The sequence below is a fragment of the Protopterus annectens genome, chromosome 6.part0, assembly GCF_019279795.1.
Source record: "Protopterus annectens isolate FY-2018-M chromosome 6.part0, PAN1.0, whole genome shotgun sequence".
Taxonomy (NCBI): domain Eukaryota; kingdom Metazoa; phylum Chordata; order Ceratodontiformes; family Protopteridae; genus Protopterus; species Protopterus annectens.
The window spans coordinates 300,826,668-300,852,158 of record NC_056737.1 but is presented as its reverse complement, the minus strand read 5'-3'; the positions used below and the strand labels follow the sequence as shown (position 1 = coordinate 300,852,158).

Sequence of the window (25,491 nt, the reverse complement as noted above, 5' to 3'; positions counted from 1 at the left end):
TGGTCTAATCCTAGGGTTCGTAGTGGTTCCCAGTTGCATTGATTTAATATAGTGTTAAAATGCTGTGGGTTTAGTTTGCGGTCATCTCTGATTTGTCTATAAACTATGGGCTTGGCCATGCTGGTACATTTCTGTAGGAGGAATGTAGGGTGGTGGTCACTAAGCCCATCTGGTAAACAGCCTGTCTGGTAGTTTTGTTTGGGGCGGTTCACTAGTGTCCAGTCAAGAATAGATTGCTTCTGGGATTTTTATCTACTCTAGTGGGTTCTTGAATGAGTTGAGAAATCCAAACAGGTTAATATGGTTAGTGGTGTTATTAGAGTTACAGGTTTGCGAGCCAGTATTTAGGTCACCATTAGGATAGTTTCTTGTGGAAAGTTATCTCTAGCCCATGTAAAATTTCCTCAATTATGGGGGAGTTGTTTCCTGGAGGGATATAACTGCAAAGAATGTTATTTTTTTTGTGTTGTTTATAGCAAAGAATGAGCCTAAGGTTTTGGCATTATGAAATTTAATTACCAAATGATGTGAATACTCTACAAAAGGGCCTTACAGAAACAGATGCTTGGTGCCAGAGCCATGGGCTCAAGCTCAATGCCAAGAAATGTATTGTTATCCCCTTTGGGAAAAAACATGTATCCATGAATTACCATATAGGTGGCAGTACACTAAACCCAGAAAGTGTGGTAAGAGACTTAGGGACACAGGTGGACAGTGGTCTCACCTTTGATAACCACATCGCCACAACAGTCAGGAAATCCTTCTATGTGGCACACCTCATCACGAAGGGCTTTTCATCCAGAAAAAAGGAGGTCATTGTCCCACTGTACTCATCCATCGTTAGACCCATTATAGAATACAATGCCCCATTTGGTATGTACCTCTCAAGACATCTGCAACAACTGGAAAGGCCTCAGAAATACCTCACTAAAAGAATCACAGGCCTAAAGCAGATGCCCTACGCTGACCGCCTTAAAAAACTCCAGCTATACTCTGTCGCATATCGTCTACTCAGAGGCGATCTCTGCTTAACATACAAGGCCATGTCAAACCCAGAGCTGTTGGACATGCTACACTTAAAGAAATCCCAATCCCTCAGAGCTACACGCTCCAGGGATCTAAACCTTGTCATCACAATAAGCAAAACATGCTGGAGGGATAGGTTCCTGACCCAGAGACTCCCCAGACTCTGGAATAGATTGCCCATATATGTCAAGCAGAGTGCCTCTTTGGACCTCTTCAAGAGGAACCTTGACGATTGGATGGGAGAAAGGAAATTCACCCCAGGGATCACGTCAGTCGCCCTGCTAGACAGGGGTCCAGGAAAGTAAATAATGTGGGAAGAAATAGCCAGGGAATTGTTATGGCTAGGCTTGTATAGGCCCTAGGGCTGATAGCCTAGTACCAACCTATGAACCTATGAAAAGTCTGATCTAGTGTCATACTGCCTCTTTCTTCTTTCAATAGAAAAGACTATTTTGTTCTGCATCTTTTTTATAGTACCATGTCTACTTTAGTTGCCTTTTCATAAGATGTTCTGGCATGTTCTAGCACTCTCCAGATCTATCGGAGGAAGGACTTTGAAAGTCTGCATTCCAGCCTTCTTCCCATCAATGCTTGTGAAGGAGATAGTCATACACCTTGTAGTGGAGTATTTCTCTATTCAAAGAAATGTTAAATGAATGTTTCCATGTTTAGTCCCACCACTTTAATTCAAAATGCTTTTATTTTATTTTTATTTTACATTTGTTTGCTGGGTAGTGTCCGACTGTGCCAAGTGCCAGTTTTCAGAGGAGACCCAGGGAGAAAAGCTCCAAGACAGGTAGTTAAAAAAAAAAATGTAGCAAGATAAAAGATACACAAGTTTCAAACAAGAGAAAAAGTACTTATGAATATTTATTCAACACTAGCTAACTGGGAAAGTAGGGCGGCCACGGTGGTGCAGTGGTTAGCATTGCCACCTCACAGCAAGAGGTTCTCCGGTTCAATCCTCAGCTGGGGTGCCTTCTGTGCGGAGTCTGCATGTCCTCCCTGTGGTCGCGTGGGTTTCCTCCGGGTGCTCCGGTTTCCTCCCACATCCCAAAGACATGCTGCAGGTGGATTGGACACTCTAAATTGGCCCTAGGTGTGCGTGTGAGTGTGCCTTCTGTGGAAGGTTGGGCGCCGGGCTGGCAACTCGACACCGTAAAACTCCACTGCCATTCAATGTGCGGACAAGGTGATCCGCTGTGGCGACCCCTGACCGGGAAAAGCCGAAAGAAGAAGAAGAAGCTAACTGGGAAAGTCCGACTTGGAACAGAGCCAATTTTCAGCAGAGGCCCAGGGAGAAAGGCTCCAGACACGTGTTTGTAACATAGGAGGAAACCCACACGAACACAGGGAGGACATGTAGCCTCTGCATAGAAGGCACCCCAGCTGAGAATCAAACTGGAGAACCTTTTGCTGTGAGGTGACAATGCTACCGCTGCACCACTGCACCATCCGATATTAAATGCATTGAAAAAAGGTAAGCAATTTATAATATATACAGGATACTTACATTAGAATATTTGTTTTGCCCATTTTTTATTGATTTATTTTTACATTTGTTAACCGAGTTAGTCCGACTGGGCCCAGACAGCCCTTTTTCACTGGTGACACGAGGAGAAAATCTCCAGGAAATTCATTAGTAAAAGGAAGAATAAAAAAAAAACTAACAATTCAAGTTGTAAGATACTTAACAGTACAAAAACAGAGAAAGAGAAGTATACAACAGGAATATTTACAAGACAAAAGTACAGTATTTTGAGAATGTAGTAGCAATATGTTTGAGAAATTTGGTTAGCATTAAATTATTTACAAGGAAATATAGCAATGCCTTAAAATAAAAAATATGTAATCTACAATTCTGAGTAAAACCTTGACATACTAGAACAAATATACATTTAATAGCATAGGTGAAAAAGGAAAAGCCCTGTTTGCTGAGTGATGGAACAAACACAAAAGTCCAATGTAAAAGAAAAAATGTTCCAAACACTAAAACCAAGAAGAAGCCAAAATCCAAGTAAGAATCCAAATAAAGTTCCACAGAAACCTTTATTGCATAGGTAAGCGCTTTTGCAACCTATCCTGGTTGCTTCCTCAGACCAAAACAAACATGCTTAAAAACAATCCCATTTTTATAATACACATCACACAAGACCCACCAATCCCCGTGGAGAATACAAGACTCTAATGCTTTCCAGATTCAAAGAGATACACACTCTTTTAAATCAGATAAAAATATATATGTAGAAAATGCATATAAAAATACATGTAGAAATACATATAAAAAACACATAAAAAGTGTGTATAAAAATGTATAAAAATGTGTGTAAAAAGCCTAAAAGCACTGTAAAGCATGCTTGCATGTCCTATATGAAACATAACCCTAGTTCCAGAGCACAGCAGATTGCTTCATACAAATTTCTTCCTAAGTTTCCTGTTCTTCAGAACAGGTTTAAGGGATATATAATCATTCAGCCACTGTGATTTATGTGCAGCCAGTGTCAAAATCCATCTAAGTTCTTTCTGTTCAGTTCTATTACTTAAATCCGCACCTCTCATATGTTCTACTAAATTGTCTATAATGAAGAAATAATGGTTCTCCCCCCCGCTGCAACATATGCTTGGCTATTGCACTATGTTCCTGCCCTCTTCTAAAACAATAGAAGTGATCCCGTATCCATTCTCTGAGGCGTCTGTTGGTTTTCCCAACATAGAATACATCACAGCATACACAGTGGGCTAAATATATCACATCCTTAGTTTGACAGTCCCCCATGATACTAAATTTATATGTTTCCGTGTTATGGGGTGTACAAATAATCTATTGGTTTCAATGTACTGACAGAATGCATACTTGTTGCATCTCATAGTCCCATAGGTCACCAGAGGGGGATGTTCCATCCTTTCTTTATAGCAGAGCATTCCTCTGAGTGATTTAGTGTTTTGATATGTAAACTTCGTCCTATCACCTACTATCTTACTGACCTGATCATCTGTACCTAGAATATGCCAATTCCTATACAGTATATTTTTAATCAGATGTGGTACAAGTATGCATCCACCCCACATCTTTAAGAATGTTGTTAAAAATCAGGCTGTGCGCATGTCCAGGTTACATGCCAGGAAGCAGGATTTTGAGACCAGTTTGGCAACTTTGAGGGATGAGTTTGCAGTGAGAGGTTACCCCAAAAAAGAGATAGAGGAGGCGTGTCAAACCACCAAAAGTCACAGAGACAATATAGGGAAACCATACTTCTCCAGTCTGGCTAGAGATAACCTGACCTCTGATAAAAGGATAGGTGGCACACACATTTTGAGTTATAACATGACACACTCAACAGATACACATCTGATTAAGAATATACTGTATAGGAATTGGCATATTCTAGGTAAAGATGATCAGGTCAGTAAGACAGTAGGTGATAGACCAAAGTTTACATATAAAAACAGTAAATCACTCAGAGGAATGCTCTGCTATAAAGAAAGGATGGAACATCCCCCTCTGGTGACCTATGGGACAGTGAGATGCAACAAGTGTGCATTGTCAGTACATTGAAACCAACAGATTATTTATACCCCATAACATGGAAATCATACAAATTTAGTGCCATGGGGGACTGTCAAACTAAGGATGTGATATATTTAGCCCACCGTGTATGCTGTGATGTATTCTATGTTGGGAAAACCAACAGACGCCTCAGAGAACGGATACGGGATCACTTCTACTGTTTTAGGAGAGGGCAGAAACATAGTGCAATAGCCAAGCATATGTTGCAGTGGGGGGAGAACCATTATTTCTCCATTATAGACAATTTAGTAGAACATATGAGAGGTGGGGATTTAAGTAATAGAACTGAACAGAAAGAACTTAGATAGATTTTGACACTGGCTGCACATAAATCACCGGGACTGAATGATTATATATCCCTTAAACCTGTTCTGAAGAACAGGAAACTTAGGAAGAAATTTGTATGAAGCAATCTGCTGTGCTCTGGAACTAGGGTTATGTTTCAAATAGGACATGCAAGCATGCTTTACAGTGCTTTTAGGTGTTTTACACACATTTTTATATATTTTTTATACACACTTTTTATGTGTTTTTTATATGTATTTCTACATGTATTTTTATATGCATTTTCTACGTATATGTTTTTATCTGATTTAAAAGAGTGTGTATCTCTTTGAATCTGAAAAGCATTGGAGTCTTCTATTCTCCATGGGGATTGGTGGGTCTTGTTTGATGTGTATTATAAAAAGGGGATTGTTTTTAAGCATGTTTGTTTTGGTCTGAGGAAGCAACCAGGAGAGGTTGCGAAAGCGCTTACCTATGCAATAAAGGTTTCTGTGGAACTTTATTTGGATTCTTACTTGGCTCTTTATTGGATTTTGGCTTCTCCTTGGTTTTGGTGTTTGGAACATTTTTTCTTTTACATTTAATAGCATAGGTACTAACTGCAGAGAGAGTAACACGTGTAGTCAATTTAGGTAGCAGATACCAGGCAGATATTTTAATTGACAGAAGAAGAAAAATTCATTAGGTTATTTCCTGACAAGTACAGATCCATGCATGTTGGAGATTAATTTTTAGTTGCTTTTTGAATTTGCCACTTTTGGTAGTGGAGCGAAGGAACAATGGAAGTTTGTTCCATGAGTATGCAATTGAATCACTGTAAAGTATTTTTACAATATTTGTGTTTGGATTGGTCACCTGATGTAGTTTTTTTGTGTGTGCTTCTGAGGTCATGATTGGGTGTGTAGGATGTAATTATGGATGTAAGGGCAGGGCAGGAGTTGGGGTATTTAGGATGCTATGTGCAATTTGTAGTTGTGATATTTGAAGCATGTGGGGGAGCTCAGGCCAACTTAAGCTTTTTAGGAATATACAGTGATGGGATTTGTAGCTATTACTGACTGTGAATCTGGCTATCTTGTTGTAGGTGGCGTCTGATTTGGTTAAGAGATTATTTTGGAGGTTAAACTGTATGGGAGCAGAATACAGCAGGGATGGTAGAATAAATATTTGAGGCAGTATAACTCTAGATTTGTTAGGTATGTATTTGTTGTTGCAGGATAGAAGACCTAGTTTTTGATTGGACTTTTTGATCCAGATTAAGATATGTGGGTCGAATTTTAATTGGTCATCTATAGTAACACCAAGCAATTTGGTGTTTGAGTCGGTGGTGATAATTGTATTATCCAAGGATGAAATGGTGAAGTTGTCTTTAGCTGGATTGAGGTTTTTTTGGAAGGAAAAGGAGAAGCCTAGACTATTTGGGGTTGAGAAGCAGGTTGTTTTCAATTATCCATTGTTCTCCTAGGTGCAGAGATTGTTGAGTGACAGTGTGGAGATTTTGTATATTCTCCAGGTGTGACCTCTGCAGGTATGGCAAGTGCATGGCTCAGAAAGGTAGCATATCATATTAACTCATTAACAAAGACATCGCGAACCGCCAAACACTTGACCTGACCCAGTTCGGCTTTGTTAAGGGCAGATCATGCCTACTAAACCTGTTTGACTCCTTCGAGACAGTCACCAAGACCATAGATGAGGGAAAGGTGGTTCACACAGCCTACCTTGACCTCGCCAAGGCTTTCGACACCATTCCTCACTCAGGTATTACAGAAAAATTCACCAGCCTGGACATAAACCCCTACATCACGAGATGGGTTGCCAACTGGCTTACAGAAAGAACTCACACGGTAAGAATAGCGGGCTCCAGGTCCGACTCTAAACCAGTCACAAGTGGTGTCCCGCAAGGCTTGGTCGTGGGACCCCTACTGTTCGGCATATACTTCTCAGAAGTACAGGCAAACACAGGAGGACTATGGCTAACCAGGTTTGCCGATAACTGCAAACTGGGAGCCATAATTGACTCTCCAGCTGACACGGACATCCTCCAAAAGGGCCTTACTGAGACGGAAACTTGAACAAAGTCATGGCCTCAAGCTAAATGCCAAAAAATGCATAGTCATTCTGTTTGGAAAAAACAAAACACCCATGAATTACCACATGGGTGGCAGCCCCCTTAATACAGAAGAGGTAATAAGAGATCTGGGGACCCAGGTAGATAGTAATCTCTCCTTTGACAATCATATTGCCAAAGTAGTTAGGAAATCCTTCTATGTGGCCCATCTAATTACTAAAGGGTTCGCATCTAGAAATAAAGAGGTTATAGTGCCCCTCTATTTGTCACTCATTAGACCCATCATAGAGTACAATGCCCCATTTGGGATGTACCTCACAAGACATTTCCAACAGCTGAAAAGACCACAAAAGTATCTCACCAAGAGGATTACTCGTCTCAAACATATGTCCTATGCAGCCCGACTGAAAAAACTCCGGCTGTGGTCAGTGGCATATCGCTTACTCAGAGGTGATCTCTGCCTGACTTACACAGCCATGTCTAACTCAGAATTGATGGACATGCTCCACCTAAAGAAATCCAAGTCACTGCGAGCCACATGCTCTAGTGAGCTAAACCTCACCAGAACAATAAATAGAACATGCTGGAGGGATAGATTCCGGTCACAAACACTCCCAATGCTTTGGAACAAAATTCCAAATTACATCAGGCAGAGCCCCTCATTAACACTCTTCAAGAGGAACCTTGACGGGTAGATGGGTAACCGAAAATACACCCCTGGGATCACTTCATTGGCTCTGCTTGACAGAGGCTCAGTTAATTAATCAATGGGGCGGCGAAAGCCGACACACTCTGGCTAGGCTTATAAATGCCCTCGGGCAGATAGCCTAGTACCTACCTATGAACCTGTGAACCTATCAGTCCAAAAGAAGAAGCCAGCACAACGTGGTAGAGAAATAGTGATTTAATCCATATAATGGCTAAAAACTGACTGGTTTCAGCAATAATAACAATGCCTTCCTCAGTGTAAAGAAAAAACTCACAAAAAGCCATATTTATTACAAAATTAAGACAGCAACTCAAATTGATTGGCTGGTCACAATTGCTTATTAAGCCCAGGTGGAAACAAACCACCTAGCCTAATTATCCATCTTTTTTCTTTTTGATTCAGTATAGTGTGCCAGCCAATCTTATTTCCTTTAGATTTGACTATACATCATGTTTTGGCTTAATTTTAATTAGCTGGTGATAATATGGCCAGCATTAAAGCACTGATTCCAAAATAGAAAATTTGGAAGCATAAAAGTCAGTGTGATATAGTGGTTAAGTTCTATATCAATGTTTGTATTTACTTCAACATCCTAAATTAATATTCATTTCATTATGGGAGAACACAGGAATAAAACTGAAAATGCTTGTGATAACCAAGGTAAGGAAGTATCCGTGTTTATTCAGCATCATAAAGGGTTTCCAGTTTTACAAGGGCAACATGAGACTTAATTACAGCTGTGAATCTGATTATTCTGAAGTTCTTTCCTAGTGCTGCACACTCTGTAACATTGCATATATAATGTTTTAATCTGCAATTGATTATACCACATGTTCTGGTTTGTTTTAATTGGTTGGTGATAATATGGCCAACATTAAGGCACTGATTAAAAAAACAGAAAATGTTATAACCATAAAAGTCACTGTGATACAACAGTTAAATTATATACTCAACTATGTATTCACTTTTTCATCCTAAATTAATATTCTTTTCATTATAGGAGATCAGAGGAACAAAAATGAAAATGTTTATGATAACCAAGGTAAGGAAGTTATTCTACAGTGGTCCTTTACAAACTATTAAATGACATTATATGAAAACATAGAATCTATTCTTTCAAGCTGTGTTTGATGCCCACATGGTTGTAAAGGCAGGCAGTTGAGGTTCAATGCAGACAAGTACAGTACTTGTACCAGTGCAGCAATGCCAGGAAGTATCAACCTAGGTGACCAGGACTGATGGGAAAAGAACAGGAAATGGGTTTGGGAATGCTGATGGCACAAACACTGCACAAATAGGAGCAGTGAGAGGGGCAGCTAAATCAGCAAATACTCTCTAAGGTATGGAATACAGAAACAAATAGATTATACACCTACTGTTCTAAGCCCTGTTTAGGCCACACCTTAGGTCCTCTAAGCAACTCTAGAAGCTGGTCAAAGAAAGGAAAATCAGGCTGCTGTTAAAAATCCAAAGGAAAACCACCAGATAGATGAGTTACATGGTTTACCTTCATATCGTCGATCCTACTATGGGCGAAACCGCTTCCATGAATACCGAAGTGCGAACGCCTCCAAAGTCAATTTCACATAACTGAACGGCAAAACCTCGCCCCCTTTTTGACCCATGGTAGCACTGGTGTGGAGGTGTGGCACAGCCGGAAATGTTGAATTCGACATTATTTTGATATTTGGAACATTTCACGGTTTTGGTTTCGCGGAAACGGTTCACTTAAGTGACCGGTCAATCATGTGGGATCGACAATATGAAGGTAAACCAAGTTACACAGAGGGAAACGTTATGGCCACATATCACAGGAAATGGAGCTTTTCTCACTGCAGACCTGAAGACACAAATGAGACATAGTTTGGGTTCTGAGGACAGGGCCACAAAAATCTGAAGAGATTATCCTGAACAGTAGGAAATGGATACTATTAAAACAAACTTCAAATGTGGAACAAAGAAGAACAGAGGCAACCGCATTAACTATAACTGCAAATGTAATACTACTCAGTTAAAACAATTGTTTGAGTGCTTTCATCCAGGTTATAACATGGACTTGAAGTTTGTTGGTCTATGTATAGTCTTTTGGTGTGGTTCCTAGTTGGTGTATAGTAAATGGATACTCCCTGGATGTGCAGAAGTACTTATTCACTGAGAAAGCTGTTGTCTTGTGGAATGGGTTACACAATAGGTGGTAGGGAAAAAAAACTTAGAGGCATTCACAAAAAAGCATGTAACAGGTGGAGAAAATGTAAGAAGAGAGGGATAATAGAGTGTTAAATGTTAAATGCACTTAAATGTTGACTAAAAGGTACTGGCTTCATTTGTCAAGCCAGAGTAAAACACACCATGCAATAGGAGGCCCTCACGTGACATTTCTTTGTCCACATACAGTAGTGGACACTTAGCCTTCTGTGGTGTGTTCTCCTCACTTTCCTGCTTCCTCTTTGTTTGCAGAAAAAATTCCCTGAAGCTTCAACCAAAGTTTCAGGATGATGAAACACACTGTCCCTGCATACTGTTGCATGGTGACTTTGCTGCCACACCTCTTTACTTGTGTAATGATGTGTGTAATGATATGGTTGTGTAACTCTGAAAAAAAGCTAGCACAGATGGAATCACTGCCATCATAAAAACAGAAACTGCACAAAGATTACATTCTCAGCATTGAGATGTTGAAGATAGAGTGAGTTTACCATTCCTCTTAACCCGGTAGGACAAGAAATCTCGACAAAGCCTGACATAATGGAGTAACAAATGTACAGAAATAGGGGTACATTTGAAATATTTATCTTTTAGAAAGTTGCTAGAATAACAGCATTTGAATTAGCTTGCATTTTCTGAAGGGCATGAAGTCTGAAACTCAAATGCATGTCATTAGTAATATTTTGATCATCCCAGTGATTTATCAAAAACACACATTTTTTATAAGGAACAGACCAAAAATATGAGTCAAAAGTCTGCATATTCTGCAAATATTTGCACAACTGAGAGGTATGTATACATCACATACTTCATACATGAAATGTGTACGGCACACTCATTCCATTTTGTTTCACTGCAGTGTGGTCATCAGATGCTACATAAATCTCCCAAACAATATATGAAATTCTACCTACAATAAAGAACATCAAGAACAGAGGATAAAAAAGGACATTTGCCTAAAACAAACGTTTCACATAGGTACAGCTCCTTCCACCCCTGATTGAGGGACTAGATCCTCAAACCCCTTATTATTTCATATAGTCACTTCCCTGGTGACCATTTGTCAGAGAATACAATGGCTCACTTGGTATGTATCAAATATAATACATAATGTTTGCATAAAAACTGAGCATTTGGCCTCATCATGTTTCATAGATGTTGAATGATCTTTGCAGAAAATAGATGCATCATTTCCTAAATGTGTTCTATTTGTTCTTCCCCTAACATTATTTAGTTCATCAGTGCAGTCATTAATATATGATACAAGAGTTCTCCAAGCCATACCAACTGCACAAGTGCAATCATCATCAAGTCTAGATTTACTTCTAACAATGGTAAGTAAATCTTCCAACTTTTGACATGAGGAACACAGATCACCAGTGTTATCAGAAGTTACCTTTAAATATGCATAGCATTTATTATACTGTACAGATATTTGTGCCTTAGCAAATCATTAATTGCATTAATCATTAATTAATTTAAGGAATCCATATTCAGCTTCAAATGAATAAAATATTGCAAAAGAAAAGACTAATCAAAATCAGTGACAACAGAATTCAGAGAATCAACTTCTATGACAAAAACATCTCATCAGCAATATACAACTAAATAATAAAGTACAATAAAGTTGTTCTGACCAATCAAGTTCTACAATCCAGACAAAAGTCACTATCACTTGCAGTCGCATTTCTTTTTAACAGTAAAGATAAATAAATCGCAAACCAAAACAGGATTATTTAGATATGCTCAAGATTTTCCTCTCTGTAGTTTGTCTAAATTTATAGCTGTCTAGGCCCCTTGGGGTGTCTAGAGCTTGCCTGTCTAAAACCTATCCCTTTCTCACAACCAGAAGTGAAACTAAAGGTAAAACAACAAAATTTGAATCAAACTAAATCTTGTTACTAAGCAGTCCCTTACTACCTACAAACAGTGAAAAACAGTGATAACAAATACAATATAAATTCAAATAAAATGTCTTTTACCAGTCAACACCACAATAAATCACAAACCAAGACATGATTGTTTGGATATGCTTTTAGATAGTCTTTGGTGGCTGATTTAAATTCTTTAGGTTATTTAAGTGATCTAATGTCCAATGGGAGTTTGTACCAAGAAATGTTAGGGAAATAGCTGTAGAGGTTTTGACCAATTTTTCTCGGGTTTATAGATTTGTAGTGGATGGACTGACAATCTGGAGTATTATTCCTAGTTTTCTAAAAAAGGTGTATGAAGGTGTGTTCCAGTTAAACAGGGTTTTCACTACTCAGTTTTCCTAGAAAAACATATAAGCTTATGCCAGCGTACTGTAAGGCACTTTCTCTGATAGTCAGGCTTCTGATTCAAGAGGTGCCATAGAAAAATGAATAAGTTCCTTGTCCTTGAATAGATATTGGAGAGGTGTTGCATGTTTGCCAGTAGTTTCTACATGTTGTTTGGGAATTTGGAGAAAGACTATTACTGAGTATCATGCAATGAATTATGGGAGGTAGTACAGCAATATGGGATCCCAGGGGTGCTCTTGTGTGGCATTCATTCCTTGTATTTGAAGAGTAAGAGCGTAACTGCATCCTTGCAGTAAAGGGAATATATTCACTGACCATCAGGTCTGTGTGTTGCTTGCCTTCCTGTTTGAAATGCTAATGGGCAGGGCATTAAAGTGCATCCCAGATCAGATGAGTATCCAGCATGCATGTGGACTGTTCTTTCAGCCTCACTTGCCAGTGATCTCCAGTATGCATTAGGACAGTTTGTTACCAAAGAGAAAGATGCCATGGTGTGCAGCAGATGTTTTGGGACATGCATATGGTTCTGATGAGCCATATTCACATGAAGGTCTTCAATGAATGTGTATGGAAATTTTCACACCCACTGGGTAAGGCACTGCAGGACCTTTACGTCTACATCTCAACCACCAAAAGGAGTTTATCCTTTGAAATTTGAAAATCCCTTATGGCTGCTAGATGATAGCCTTCTATGGGCAAATCAAATGCCAGAGGAGAATTTATCTATTTAACATTTGTTTATTGGGAAAGCCCAACTTGGAACTATGCCAATTTTCAGTGGAGGCTCGGGGAGAAACATTTCAGATGCATGTCTTTGAATTGTGGGAGGAAACCAGAGCACCTGGAGGAAACCCAGACAAACACAGGGAGGACATGCAGATTCCACACAGAAGGCACTCCAGCCCAGAATTGAACTGGAGAACCTCTTGCTCTGAGGCGACAACACTACTGCTGCACCACTGCATCGTCCATTATTCATTACTCTAGAGTCTCATTGAATCATTACTCTAGAGTTGTGTGATTAATACATTCAAAAACGTAGGTTCATAGGCTCAGGGAAAACATAATTTCACTTTAAATATCAAAGTTATGTGCAGTTGTTAAATCTGATTGTTTTTATAATAAATCTATTAAATATATAATGCAGTATGTATTGTGTTGAATTGATGTAGTACTATTCGTATCAGCAGCTTTTGGTGTAGAAGATAAAAATTCCCTCTATGGATTGATGATAATTAAAATAGCAGACATTATTAGGCACTGGTCTCTCATCAGCTGTAATCTGCTTGACAGGCATCTTAAATGCAGGTGGCCTAATGGTTAAGGTTTTTGCCTTGCAAGCACAAGGTGCAGGGTTCAAGTCTCACAAGGGATAATTGGCTAGGCTTAAAATGGCTCGCAAGGGCAGTTAGCTTAGTACTAACCTATGAACCTCTAATCTGTTTATGATTGGACGTGTCTATCTGAATCTTTTGCATAGGTTTTTTATTCAGAATCTTAACCAGATATCTGTGATTTGTGATTTCGCCTAAACAACTGCATATCATCTGCTTGTGGTATCTAAGACTTCAGGCTTTGATGATAACCAACCGCTCCACTCCAGCTTATATTTGAGAGCTCTGTTACCAAAAGTTTGATTTAGTGTCATTCTGACTCTTCCTTTTTTCATTATAAAAGACTGTTTTGTTCTGTATCTTTTTAACAGTAGTACCTCATCTCTTCCATTTGACTTTCCATAAGATGTTCTGGCATGTTCTGGAACTATCCATATCTATCAGTGCATGGACTTTGAAGGCTTGGATCCCAGTCTTCTTCCCATGAATGCTTGTGAAGGAGATAGTCATACACCTTGTAGTGGAGTGGTTCTCTATCCAAAGACATATTAAATGAGTGTTTCCATGTTTAGACTCACCACCTTAATTAAAAGTGTTTTAAACATCTGTAGCGGGCATTCCTTTTGCTCATTTGACTGCAGATATGAGGACTTGATGTAATAAGTTGGCACTCAGAGAGTACCTCATGTAATATGCAGTCTCTCACAAAGTATCAAACAATTTCTGACCTCTTGAAAGATATATTATGGAACATTATGTAAAATCAATTGCTTGGGTATTTATGCTTTGTGAACTCTGGTTTAAATATACTGAGTATTTTTGTGGGTGTTTTGTGGTTGTTGTATCATTAAAAAGAACAGGAACTAGGTATTTCAAATTACAGTTTACAAGTGCTAGAAAGTTAACATTAATGTACTGAAAGCAGGCATAGCCTACCTTTAGCCAAGGCAATGTTAGAATTCCCTGTAGTATCAGTTCCTCTTTCCGGAAGGGCATGGACAGTACGGAATGCCTTACCTACACATGTGCACATGTGCTGGGAGTGTGGTACTTTTTAACAGGTTGCTAGGTACTCAGTTACAGAGCCATGTAATAGCCCCAGGACTGACTTTTAGCAAACTTTTAAATGACATAACAAGGCCCTGAGTTTTAATTTTATGACACTGAATGTTGAACATTATTTTTGGTTTCTGTTATTGACACAAAATAATCAGATATGACACATTTTTCTATTTGTATTGTTATGTTGGATCAGTATATGATACCTCTATCTTTTTTTCTACTTAGATATTCCCAAGTGTGACTCATATTTAAAACAGTATTTGGTTTCATAGTTGAGAATGAACAATAGCTTTCTTATCATTAAATAAAAGGCATTTAATGCTGAAGACATGCTATGGGTTTATCAAAGGACAAAGAAGTTTGTTGTTGTTTATACAACCTGACACAGGTTTCTCCCATCATTTTCATTTCTGTATCTTGTCTTGTAAACATTTTAGGTCTGGCTACTTTCTAGGTGTTAGTGGAATTTGTGTCACTCACAGGATTCCACTTTTTTCCAGCATTTTCCTTGTCGTTGTGTAGAAAAAGGTCTATTAAGAATATCAGTGATATGTCTCGGTCTTCCCATTTTATATTGAATTTCTCTGTCATAAATCTGAACAGCCAGAGACATTCCTTTCAGCCTAGCCTGTGTTTATGTAATCAGTTCATAGGTTCATAGTAGATTGCTAGGCTAATGGCTCAAGAGCCCTGACAAGCCTAGCCAGTTTTACCCAGATTTTCCAAATTTTCTATCCCTGAGGAAAGATAAGAAGGGTCGGCAAGCTGGGTTCTGACTACCTTTATAAACTGCCTCTGTCCATAAGGGACATGGGTACCACCTCAGGGCAGAATTTTAGACTTCCCATCAAGGGAGCCCACAGGATTTTTTGCAGGGGGGTGCAAACCCAGAGCCCCACCCACATAGCTCACCCCGCCCCCTGCCAACACAGCCCCGCCCAAGTCCACCCACCCCAAGCCCCGCCCACACAGCCATTCCAGTGTCCCATTACTTGGCTATTTCTCCCCATTTACTGTAGACACTGTTCAAATCTGTGTGCATACTGTTTTATGCTTTAGTTCTACAATGATTACAGGCAGTTGGATTTAATTTACAACTTTTATTTCAAACATTATAGCCCAAACACTGAGACATTTACTAAACCTAAACAAAGCAATAGTCTTACAATGAAAACAGACTTGGCATTAAAGCGTCTCTACTTTTGAAACTCACATTCAATGAAACAGCATTGAAACCCACATTCAAAGAAAATGCATCTGGCCAGTGGCAGGTTATTTACCTTTGAACTGTTTTCAAGCAATAGGCTCCTTGCACACCGTTAGGGCCATGCAAAAGTTATTAGATTTACCTGATTGTATTAATTATAATATATAATTGAATTATATCCCTTGTATTATACAGCAGCACTTGTTTGAGTGACTCTGCTGAACTAAAAGTAATCTGAATAATTCCACATTAAAGATATCTGAAACTAATGAAGATGTTGTTGCTGTATATTTCAGTGTTTCATTTACAAATTCAGTGCCTGTTGCCGTCAAAGAATAAATTGCCTATGTTAAATTAAAAAAAATGGTAAGCTGGTATATTGCAATAGAAAATGGATGACAAGCTGAAAAACAGGTTCATAGTTATTAGGCATCTCATCCAAAGGAGGGCATCCTGAGGACTGCAGCATACAAATGTATATGCTGTAGGAATAGAACCTCAAGTCTTTACATTAAGATACAAGTATTCTACTTGTGGTGCTACTAACATAGCTTTAAAACGTTATACTACAATAGAGATACCATTTGCTAAACAGAACAGTTGCACATTGTAAATAGACTTGGCATGAGCAGCAGTGAACTTAGCTTCCCTTAAAACTCACAGTTCCTTGAAAATGCACTTGAAAATTCCACCTGTTAACTCTAACTTGGGCATTTCACTTTCTCACAAACATACCACACCCTCAAGGCCTCAACCTTAGTGCAAGAAATCTGGACAAAGCCTAAAATAAATAGGGACAGATTATAAATATGGCTCTCAGAAACTTAGAAAATTGCAAGAGTAACAGGATTTGTGTTGGTATGCATTTTTCTAAATGACATGACATCTAAAACTGAAATGTCTCATTTAGCAACTTCAATCCTTTTTAGGAGGAATATGGGGCAAAAATCTGGACAGCTGAGGGTATGCTACCTCCCTCTAATACACACACCAAATAATTCTGGTCAGACAAATTAGTTCTGGGAAGGTTGCACTGAACGGCACCGTGCTTGAGCTGAAGTGGGTGAAATCCTGGTAGCCAGTAATAACTGATCTGCAGCTCAGCATTGTGGAGCATTAAAGCATTTTTAGCAGAGCATTGTTTCATCACTACCTATTGTGTTTGCACATAAGCTGTAGTTATTTTAAACATTTGCCTTATTGATTACTACAGAGTACATTTACCCACCAGAGCTATTGTGTTTTGACTTCAGTGTGGAGCTAGTTGTTGCAGGGCTTGGCTTTTAAATAAGGTAGCAATGCTTATTTACCATATACCATTAAAGCCACCCTGACCCAACTACAAGTGTACTAACACACAGACACTGCTATAAGACACTGGTCTGCAATAAAATGTAATGAGCTTCTGAAAATACTGTAATCCTGTCCTTTTATTACAATGAATATAAAATACTTCGAAATAAGGTAAAAAAGCTCATAATCTTAGACCGACAAAACTACTTTTCCACACTTCAAAATAATAAAATCAAACCCTCAGAAATTTTGGAAAGGTATCTCTACTCTACTTAACCCCAGCAAACCAGATACCCCTACCCCAGACCCAAACGCTCCTGACCAAAACTTAGCTACCCAATTTAACTCTTTTCATTGAATCCATTTCCAAATTAACACCATCTTTCTCTAACACCACTACACTGCTACTACTTCCTCATTCCCATCTACTAACTCCCATCCCTCCACTCCTCCTACTACTTCATCAGCTTCATCTGCCCCTAATTCTCCCTCTTCACACTCCTTTTTTCTCATTTAAACCTATACCCAACTTCTACTATAAAGAAATTCCTTATGAAACTGAAGCCATGCACCAATGCTCCTGATAACATCCCTTCTTACTTTCTTAGCAAAGCTGCTGAAGCAATCGCTTACCCTATTAGCATTTTAATCAACCGCTCTATCCAAGAATGTATAGTACCCCAAGTCTGGAAAAGGGCCTTTATCATACCTCTACATAAAAGGTGGCAACAACAACAATGTTACTAATTTCCCCCATCGCTATTCTGTCCCCATCTCTAAACTCCTAGAAAAGTGTATCCAACTACAACTCCTTCCACATCTCTTAGATAATCACCTACTAACTCCCACACATGGAGTCAGACCACATCATAGCATTATGACCGCCCTCCTCTCCTTCCTTGAAACTGTAAATAAAGCCAGCGACTCTGGCCAAATTGTTTCTACCCTACTACTCGACCTCTCTAAGGCCTTTGACACACTCTCACAGCCTGCTACTAACTAAACTTTACCCATCTCCCTCCTCCTTGAACTGGTTCTCCAGCTACTTATCTAACAGATCTCAAGCAGTCAAATGGAAAAAGGCCACCTCCTCATTTCTAAATACTCCTACTGGGGTACCCCAGGGCTCTATACCGAGTCCCCTTCTCTTAAATATATTTATAAATGATTTCCAACTCTATCCCATTCTCAGACATCATCCAATATGCCGATGATTCTGCTATTATCTCGCTGCCACCTCTATCCCCTCACTCCTAAAACTGACTCAAGATGCTTTTACAACAACTGAGCAATGGATGAAAAGGAATCACCTAGCACTCAATGCCTCTAAAACCAAATTAATGTTATTCATCCCCTCTAAGGCAACTTCTTTCAATATAAACACATTCCACATCTCTAGACAAAATAATCTACCCCTGGAACTGGTGTCAGAGACCAAGTTACTTGGGGTCCAAATTGATACCAGCTCAAATTCAACTCCCACCTACAGTTAAATATCAAGAAAACCCGGTATGCTTTACCGACAAAATAATTACTTTACACCTGCTACCAAAATCACCCTCTACCTCATTTCTTATCCTCTCCCTTCTCTATGGAGCTCCACTCCTAACTAATCTACAGACCTCCAACACAACTTTCCTCTTGCTACAACAAAATTGCCAAGTTCGCTACCAACCACAAGTCCTCCACCCACCACTGTTCCTCTCTCCAAAAACTAAAAATGGCTAGAGCTACCCAGTTATCTCACATATACTCAACTAAATCTTGCACATAAGCTCATTTTCAACCCCTCCCTTTGTCCCTCCCTTTCATCAGCCTTTAAAATGCACCTTCCTGCAAGAGTATCAAGATCCAACAATCAAAATCTATTAGAAGTATATAAACCAACTAGTCCCCAGGCAAAAATCTTCTGTCTTATGGCCTTGCATGCCTTTGGAACTCCCTTCCACCTTACATTCGCACCACCCCCAACCATTTTATATTTAAAAGATCTCTTCACTCACATCTAGTATCCCAGTGGGAATGCTCTTGCTCCCACACCACATAACACTTGCAAACTCCATCTTCTTTCTTCCTCTGTTTCCTCCTGCAGCTTTCCTAATTACCCACCCTAACTCATACATATTATTATTCCTACAATAATCAGAAAGAATATACTAGGCCACACTTCCCAAGTATTGCTTCCCTAATACGTTATTGCTTCTCAGTACTTTTGTGCATTGCTTCCTAATATGTTATTATTCCTCAATATTGTCATGAAATGCTTCCAAATATGTTGTTATTTCTCAGTGCTTTTGTGCTAAATTTCCCTTTAGTCTGTATTACCTATTAATTTCATCACTAGATTGTACTCGCTCTAGTTGTATTATTTTCAAATTGTTATTTCTTGTATGATTAACTTCTGTGTAATTGTATAATTTGTATATCTATTAATAACCTACTTAGTTTTGGAGCTTTTCTCCCCAGGACTCCATTGAAAACGGGTTCATTTGGCCCAATGGACTATCCTGGCAAACCAACTGCAAATAAAATAAATAAAACTGTCATATGCATTTCAATACCCAAGGCTTATACATTATCTAGTCATGTAAATATTCTCTGCTTGGCAACAACGAAAAGGCTTTCAATGCTGGTAATTCTTTAACAATATACTTACTAAAGCTTACTTGCATCTTACAATATCCGACAAGCTTACTAAAGCTTACTTGCATCTTACAATCTCCGACAAGCTTACCTGATGTTCATTAAACCATGGCTACTTAAACAGAGCAACAGGGCACTGTGACAGCATACAGTTCCAGAATAAGAAGCATAAATCAACAGTACAAAATCTGATAGAAAACCAGAACATTTTGCAAAATCAAGGACAGATGAAAAGCCACGGTCGTATTTGTGATCTACTTTGGATGGGGGAATACTCTGCACATTTACACTGCATAACTGCTCCTTGCCTTCCATGGACACATCCAGAGCCACTACAATGGGGAGAGTGGGGTGCAATAAGTATGTCACAATTTGAAATGTCTCTGGCTGACAGTGATGGCTCTGACACTCATACCTCTCAACTTCAGAGCAAGAAATCTGGACAAAGCCATACATAGAACTAGAAGTGTGACAAGCCCAAAAATAAGGCCAATTTTTAAATATTGCTCTTATAACTTAAATAGAACAGGTAGAGCTTGCATTAGTACAAGTTTTCTGAAGGGTATGAAATCTGAAACTCAAATGTCTGCCATTATTTTCTAACTTCAATCTTTAATGACTTGCCACTAATTTGCCAGAAAAACACAATTTTATGAAAAACAGACCAAAATGTGATGCAAAAATACCTGTCAAAAAGGGACACCTTTTTAATATTAACAGTTAACTTGAAGCAGCTAACAAAATAAGAGCATCCACATGCATTTCTGAAATAAAGGTAATCTATAAGTAATCATTACAGTTATATATAATTGTAAACCCTCCACATTTTCTTCCAAAATTGCCATTTTGGAGGAGGGATTATTAGGGGAGAGCAACATTTTGAGCCAGAATTGGGGACAATTGAGATGTTTGGATATTCCTAATCTACAAAGTGATTTGCACGTACCTCTCAACCTCTTAATGCAGGAAATCTGAACAAGGCCAAATATATTGGGGAACATACAAACACTACTAAAAATTGCTCTTGTATAAACGTAAAGACAGTCTTGCTTTAGCATGCATTTTTCTGAAGGTTATGACATCTGAAACTCAATGTCTGTCATTTAATGGCTTCATTCCTAAATGATTTGCTAGAAAATCACAAATTTGAGAACAAACCAAAAATAAGCAGCAAATATCTATTCATTCTGCAAAGATATGGACAACTGAGAGGTATAGTTCAACCGGGGCTGTCTGAGCTTGCTACCCCCCCTCACAAAATCATGGTCATATGGAGCCTTCCCCCTGCAGCCATTCCAATGTCCCATTTATCATAAACACTAATGTGCATACTGCTTTACTTCTGCGATGATTTAGGATTTCATTTGAAAGTTTTATTTTGCATTTTACAGCACAAACCCTAATACATATCTGTTAAAGCAATGCAGCATGCAATGAAAATAGACCAACATTAAAACTTCTCTGCTCTTGAAACTCGCATGCATTGAAACAGCACTGAAACCCACTTTCAGAGAAAATACATTTTGCCAATGGCAAATATTAAGTCTGGGCTGTCTACAAAATCATAGGCCCCTCGAACATAACATACACATGCTCTTTGATACACCTTCCTGACTGTATTACATTATATTCCTTGTACAATACAGTACAGTTGTTAGAGGGCATTTTAAATTTATTGTTTTGAACATTTTTCCAGTAAACAATGAAACAAAAAGCATCCACTAATGACAAAACTGCCCAATTCAGAACATTTCCATCATAAAAAGTCTACTCAAGTCCACCAGTATCAGTAAAAAATATACACAATCTCTGAAGTAGTAAACTCCACATTGAAAATATTTGTAACTAATAAAGAGGTTGCTGCTAGCAAACACTTTATATGTCATTGTTTAATCTACAAATAAAGTGCCTGTTACTCTTGAAGAATAAATTGCTTTTGTTGCATGCAATAAAAAAATGAAAAGCTAGTATAGTGTCATAACATAGTTAGGTAGGGATTACTGCTCGACAGAGGCACAGCAAAATAATGGTATAGTTCCCCCTATGAACCTATGAACCTAATACCGCAATAGGGAATGGATAGCAAACTGATAACAGGTTCATAGTTACTAGGTATCTTTGCCAAAAATGACTGCAGCATCCACCCCCTTTACAACACAATACAGCATCAGCAATGCATTTACCTACTGTGGGAGTAGAACCCACAGCCTTCAGCATCTAAAGAAAGTACACTATCTGTTGTGCTATTAACAATGCAAGCAGACTAAACACAAGCAGCACTAAGCTTTTGCTCCCCTGCAGCTCTCAGCTCCTTGTAAAATCTACTCCGACACCCAGCTGTATCTCTGAACTTTTCAGCACAAGAAATCTGGAAAAAGCCAAAATTTATTGGGGGGACAAAAGGCCAAAACCAGGGACACATTTTAAACATTGCTTGTATAATGTTTGAAAGTTGCTAGAATAAAATGCTGCGTTACCACCATACATTTCACTGCCACGTCTTGAACCCAGGGGACCCCGTGCAAAACAGTCAGAGCAACATACCACTACGCCAAATAAACTGTTTTGTGAAAGAGGAAGACTGAAACTTAAATAGCTACCATTTAGTGAATTCAGTTCTCACCATAGCACAGCTGTCAGCCTCTTAGCACAAAAGACCTGAACAAAGCCAATAATGGGTGACTACTACAACCACCAAACATTCAGTGAATTAAGTTCTCACCATAGCTCTCAACCTCTTAGCAAATAACACCCTGACAAAGCCAGTAATGGGAGAATATAGCCCCCAAACATATTCAGTGAAATCAGTTCTTACCATAGCTCTCAACATTAGCAAAAAACCTGGATGAAGCCAATAAATACCTGAACAAAGCCAATACTGGGTGAATACAGCCCTCAAACATATTCAGTGAATTCAGTTCTTACCATAACTCTCAACCCTAGCACAAAACCTGGACGAAGCCAATAATGGGGGGGGGGGATACAGTCCCAAACACAGGGATACATTTCAAATATCCATCTTGTACACTTAGAAAATTGCTAGAATAAAAGCTTTTGTTAACATACACTTTCTGAAGAATATGAAGTCTGACAAGTGTGTCCATTTTTTTTAACTTTTGTTAACCAGGAAAGTCTGACCTTGAAAAAAAAAAAAAAAAAAAGCTAAGTTTTAGCAAAGGCCCAGGGAGAAACACTCCAGACAGCCAAGAATAAAACCAGATAACATGTAGCTGTCAGGAAACAAGGACACAAATGCAGAAACCACAGATTTTATGAGGAACAGAAAAAGTATGAGGGAAAATCCTGCAACATTTTCACAAATGGTGGTGGGTAGGGAATTCAGGCTCTTGCCACTTTACAGGGTTCAAGCCTTATTCACTACCCACCACCATGTACACCACACACACACACACACACACACACACACACACACACACACACACCTCTGAAAGTGCCCCATCTTCCTTCCGTTCGTTCGTTTCCACACACACCTCTGAAAGTGCCCCATCTTCCTTCCGTTCGTTTCCACACACACACACTACCTTCCGTTCGTCCGGTCCCGCTCCCATCTTCCGTTTCACACACCTAAGTGTCAGGTCCCGCTCCCATCTTCTCTCTTCCTGAAAGTGCTGCCGCCTGTGTGAGTTCCCGCTCACAAACCTTAAACTGACAACGATGATGTCAGCACGCCTGCGACTGGACTATTTGGACTCCTTCTTAAAGGAGAATGTACGTAAAAAAAAAAAAAAACTTTTTTTTTTTAATTATCTAGCCGTAGCCGATTCCAGGGGGGTGCAAGTGCACCCCCTTGCACCTGCCTGCGGGCGCCCTTGCTTCCCATCCATTGGTCCAGATTTTACTTCAAGACGGTCAGGGAAGGGCTCTGCTTCATGTGACTTGGAAGCCTATTCCAGAGGAGGGGCAATCTCTGGGGCACTTTGTAAAAGTGCCTTTGGTGTTTGAAAAGTACAATATAAACATCTTTGCTTCTTAACTTTTAATACTGACATTTTTGCTTTTGGAATGCTCTTGGGTTTAAGAGCATTGGGTTTCAGTGCCTTTTCAGCCAGACTCTTAGCTGCCTTCGGCTTGGTAGATTGGGCCATCTTAGAATTCTTTGCCACCTTTTTAGCTTTTGCTGGTTTCTTAGTTTTCTTCAGAGCCTTATTCTTCCTGCCAACTGCTGCCTTCTTTGGTTTCTTAGCAGTCAACAACACCTTGGCTTTAGTAGGGGACTTCTTTTTAGCATTTTTTTTCCTTTGTGGTTACCTCCTTCTTCTTCATCATCTTGAAGGAACCCTTGTGCTGTACCAGCTTCCCTAATGATTTTGTTAGGATGGATTGTAAGGAATTGCTATCCGTCTCCAATTTAATATGTTTTTGTACAAGCAAGAAATTCCTGAAAACCAAAGAATATAGCCAACATTTCCTCCTCAGACCATGTGTGTCTGATTTGTGCATCTGTTAAAGCCCTGGATGTGCGGGTAATAAGTCTTCTCTCATGCTGCAGAGTTTATGCCATTCCTTTATGATTTTGTTTCAATTTACGTGTCATAAATAAAGATGCATCACAATGTTTGAATGTTAGTGGCTATTGATGTGCTTAGTACAACGTTAATTTAAAATAGCTAGTGTAAGTAACGCAAGACACCTCTTAGAATACATGTCAAATAGGTATGTTATATAAATAGAAAAAAGGGGGTGCATCATGCTAGGAGTATCTATCTTTAAATATTATAATTATCTGCAGGAAGCTTCATGTCATGTGGTATTTTTTTTCTAGAAGGAACTTAGGGTAGGGGGTTCATGGAGGCTGGTTATACAGTTACAGTTTCTCCATGTTTATTCAGCATTGTGAGGCGCTTCCAGATTTACAACGGCAGCATGAGACTTGAATAATTACAGCTGTGAATCTGATTATTCTGAAGTCCTTTACTGTTGCTGCACAGCCTGTAGCATTGCATATTCAATGTTTTCATCTGCATTTGATTATAAGATTTAATCTGGCTTCACTTTAATTGGGTGGAGATAATATGGCCGAAATTAAGGCACTAATTAAAAAAACAGAAAACATTGGAACCATAAAAGTCACTGTGATACAGTGGTTTCTTTCTATACTAAATTTCATATTAACTTTAACATCCTAAATTAATATTCATTTCTTTATAGGAGAACTGAGGAGCAAAAGTGAAAATGTGCATAATAACAAAGGTAAGGAAGTTTATTTACTTATTGATTTATTTACCGGGAATGTTTGACTGGGCCAGAAGCCCATTTTCAGTGTAGGCCCGGGTAGAAAAGCTCCACAGAAATATCAGCAAAATACAATAATTAGATAGTACAATAGTATACTGTACATATAGTAATATGCAGAAGACACATTATCTAGTCTATACAAAGAAGTATTCAGTACTGCTTTCTAGTAGATACAAATTCAAAAAAGAAAATCACACAAGCATTTTAGTAAAGATCAATGCAGGAATAATAAAAATTAGTACTGTGTACATGTTAAATAATAGTTATGAACAAATGAGATTTCCCTTATATTTTTTATGAGTAGTAGTAACACCAAGAAGAGGGAGAAAATGAGGTACGGAGTGAACAGTATGGTGAGAGAGTTATAGATATCTTGTTAGTCAGGTTTGGAGCAGGAGCAATGCCAGTTTTGGGATAGATGTCCAAATAGTAGTTGTTTGAAATTTGTAGATTGGTTATTCTACGGTATTTATTCCTTTACAAACAATTGAATGTCATTATATCAAAATATAGCTCACAGAATCTATTCCTCCAAGCTGTGTTTGATGCC

General features: G+C 38.8%; 1 protein-coding gene across 1 annotated transcript in view; it reads left to right on the top strand.

Annotated features, from left to right (window-relative positions):
* Positions 1–8,273: 8,273 nt before the first annotated feature.
* The window catches only part of KY (kyphoscoliosis peptidase), a 538,508-nt gene continuing 521,290 nt past the window's right edge, over positions 8,274–25,491 (top strand). The window contains exons 1-3 of the mRNA XM_044073511.1: positions 8,274–8,319; positions 8,660–8,701; positions 24,855–24,896. Of these exons, the coding sequence (XP_043929446.1) occupies positions 8,274–8,319; positions 8,660–8,701; positions 24,855–24,896 (130 nt within the window). The remainder of the gene's footprint in view (positions 8,320–8,659; positions 8,702–24,854; positions 24,897–25,491) is intronic.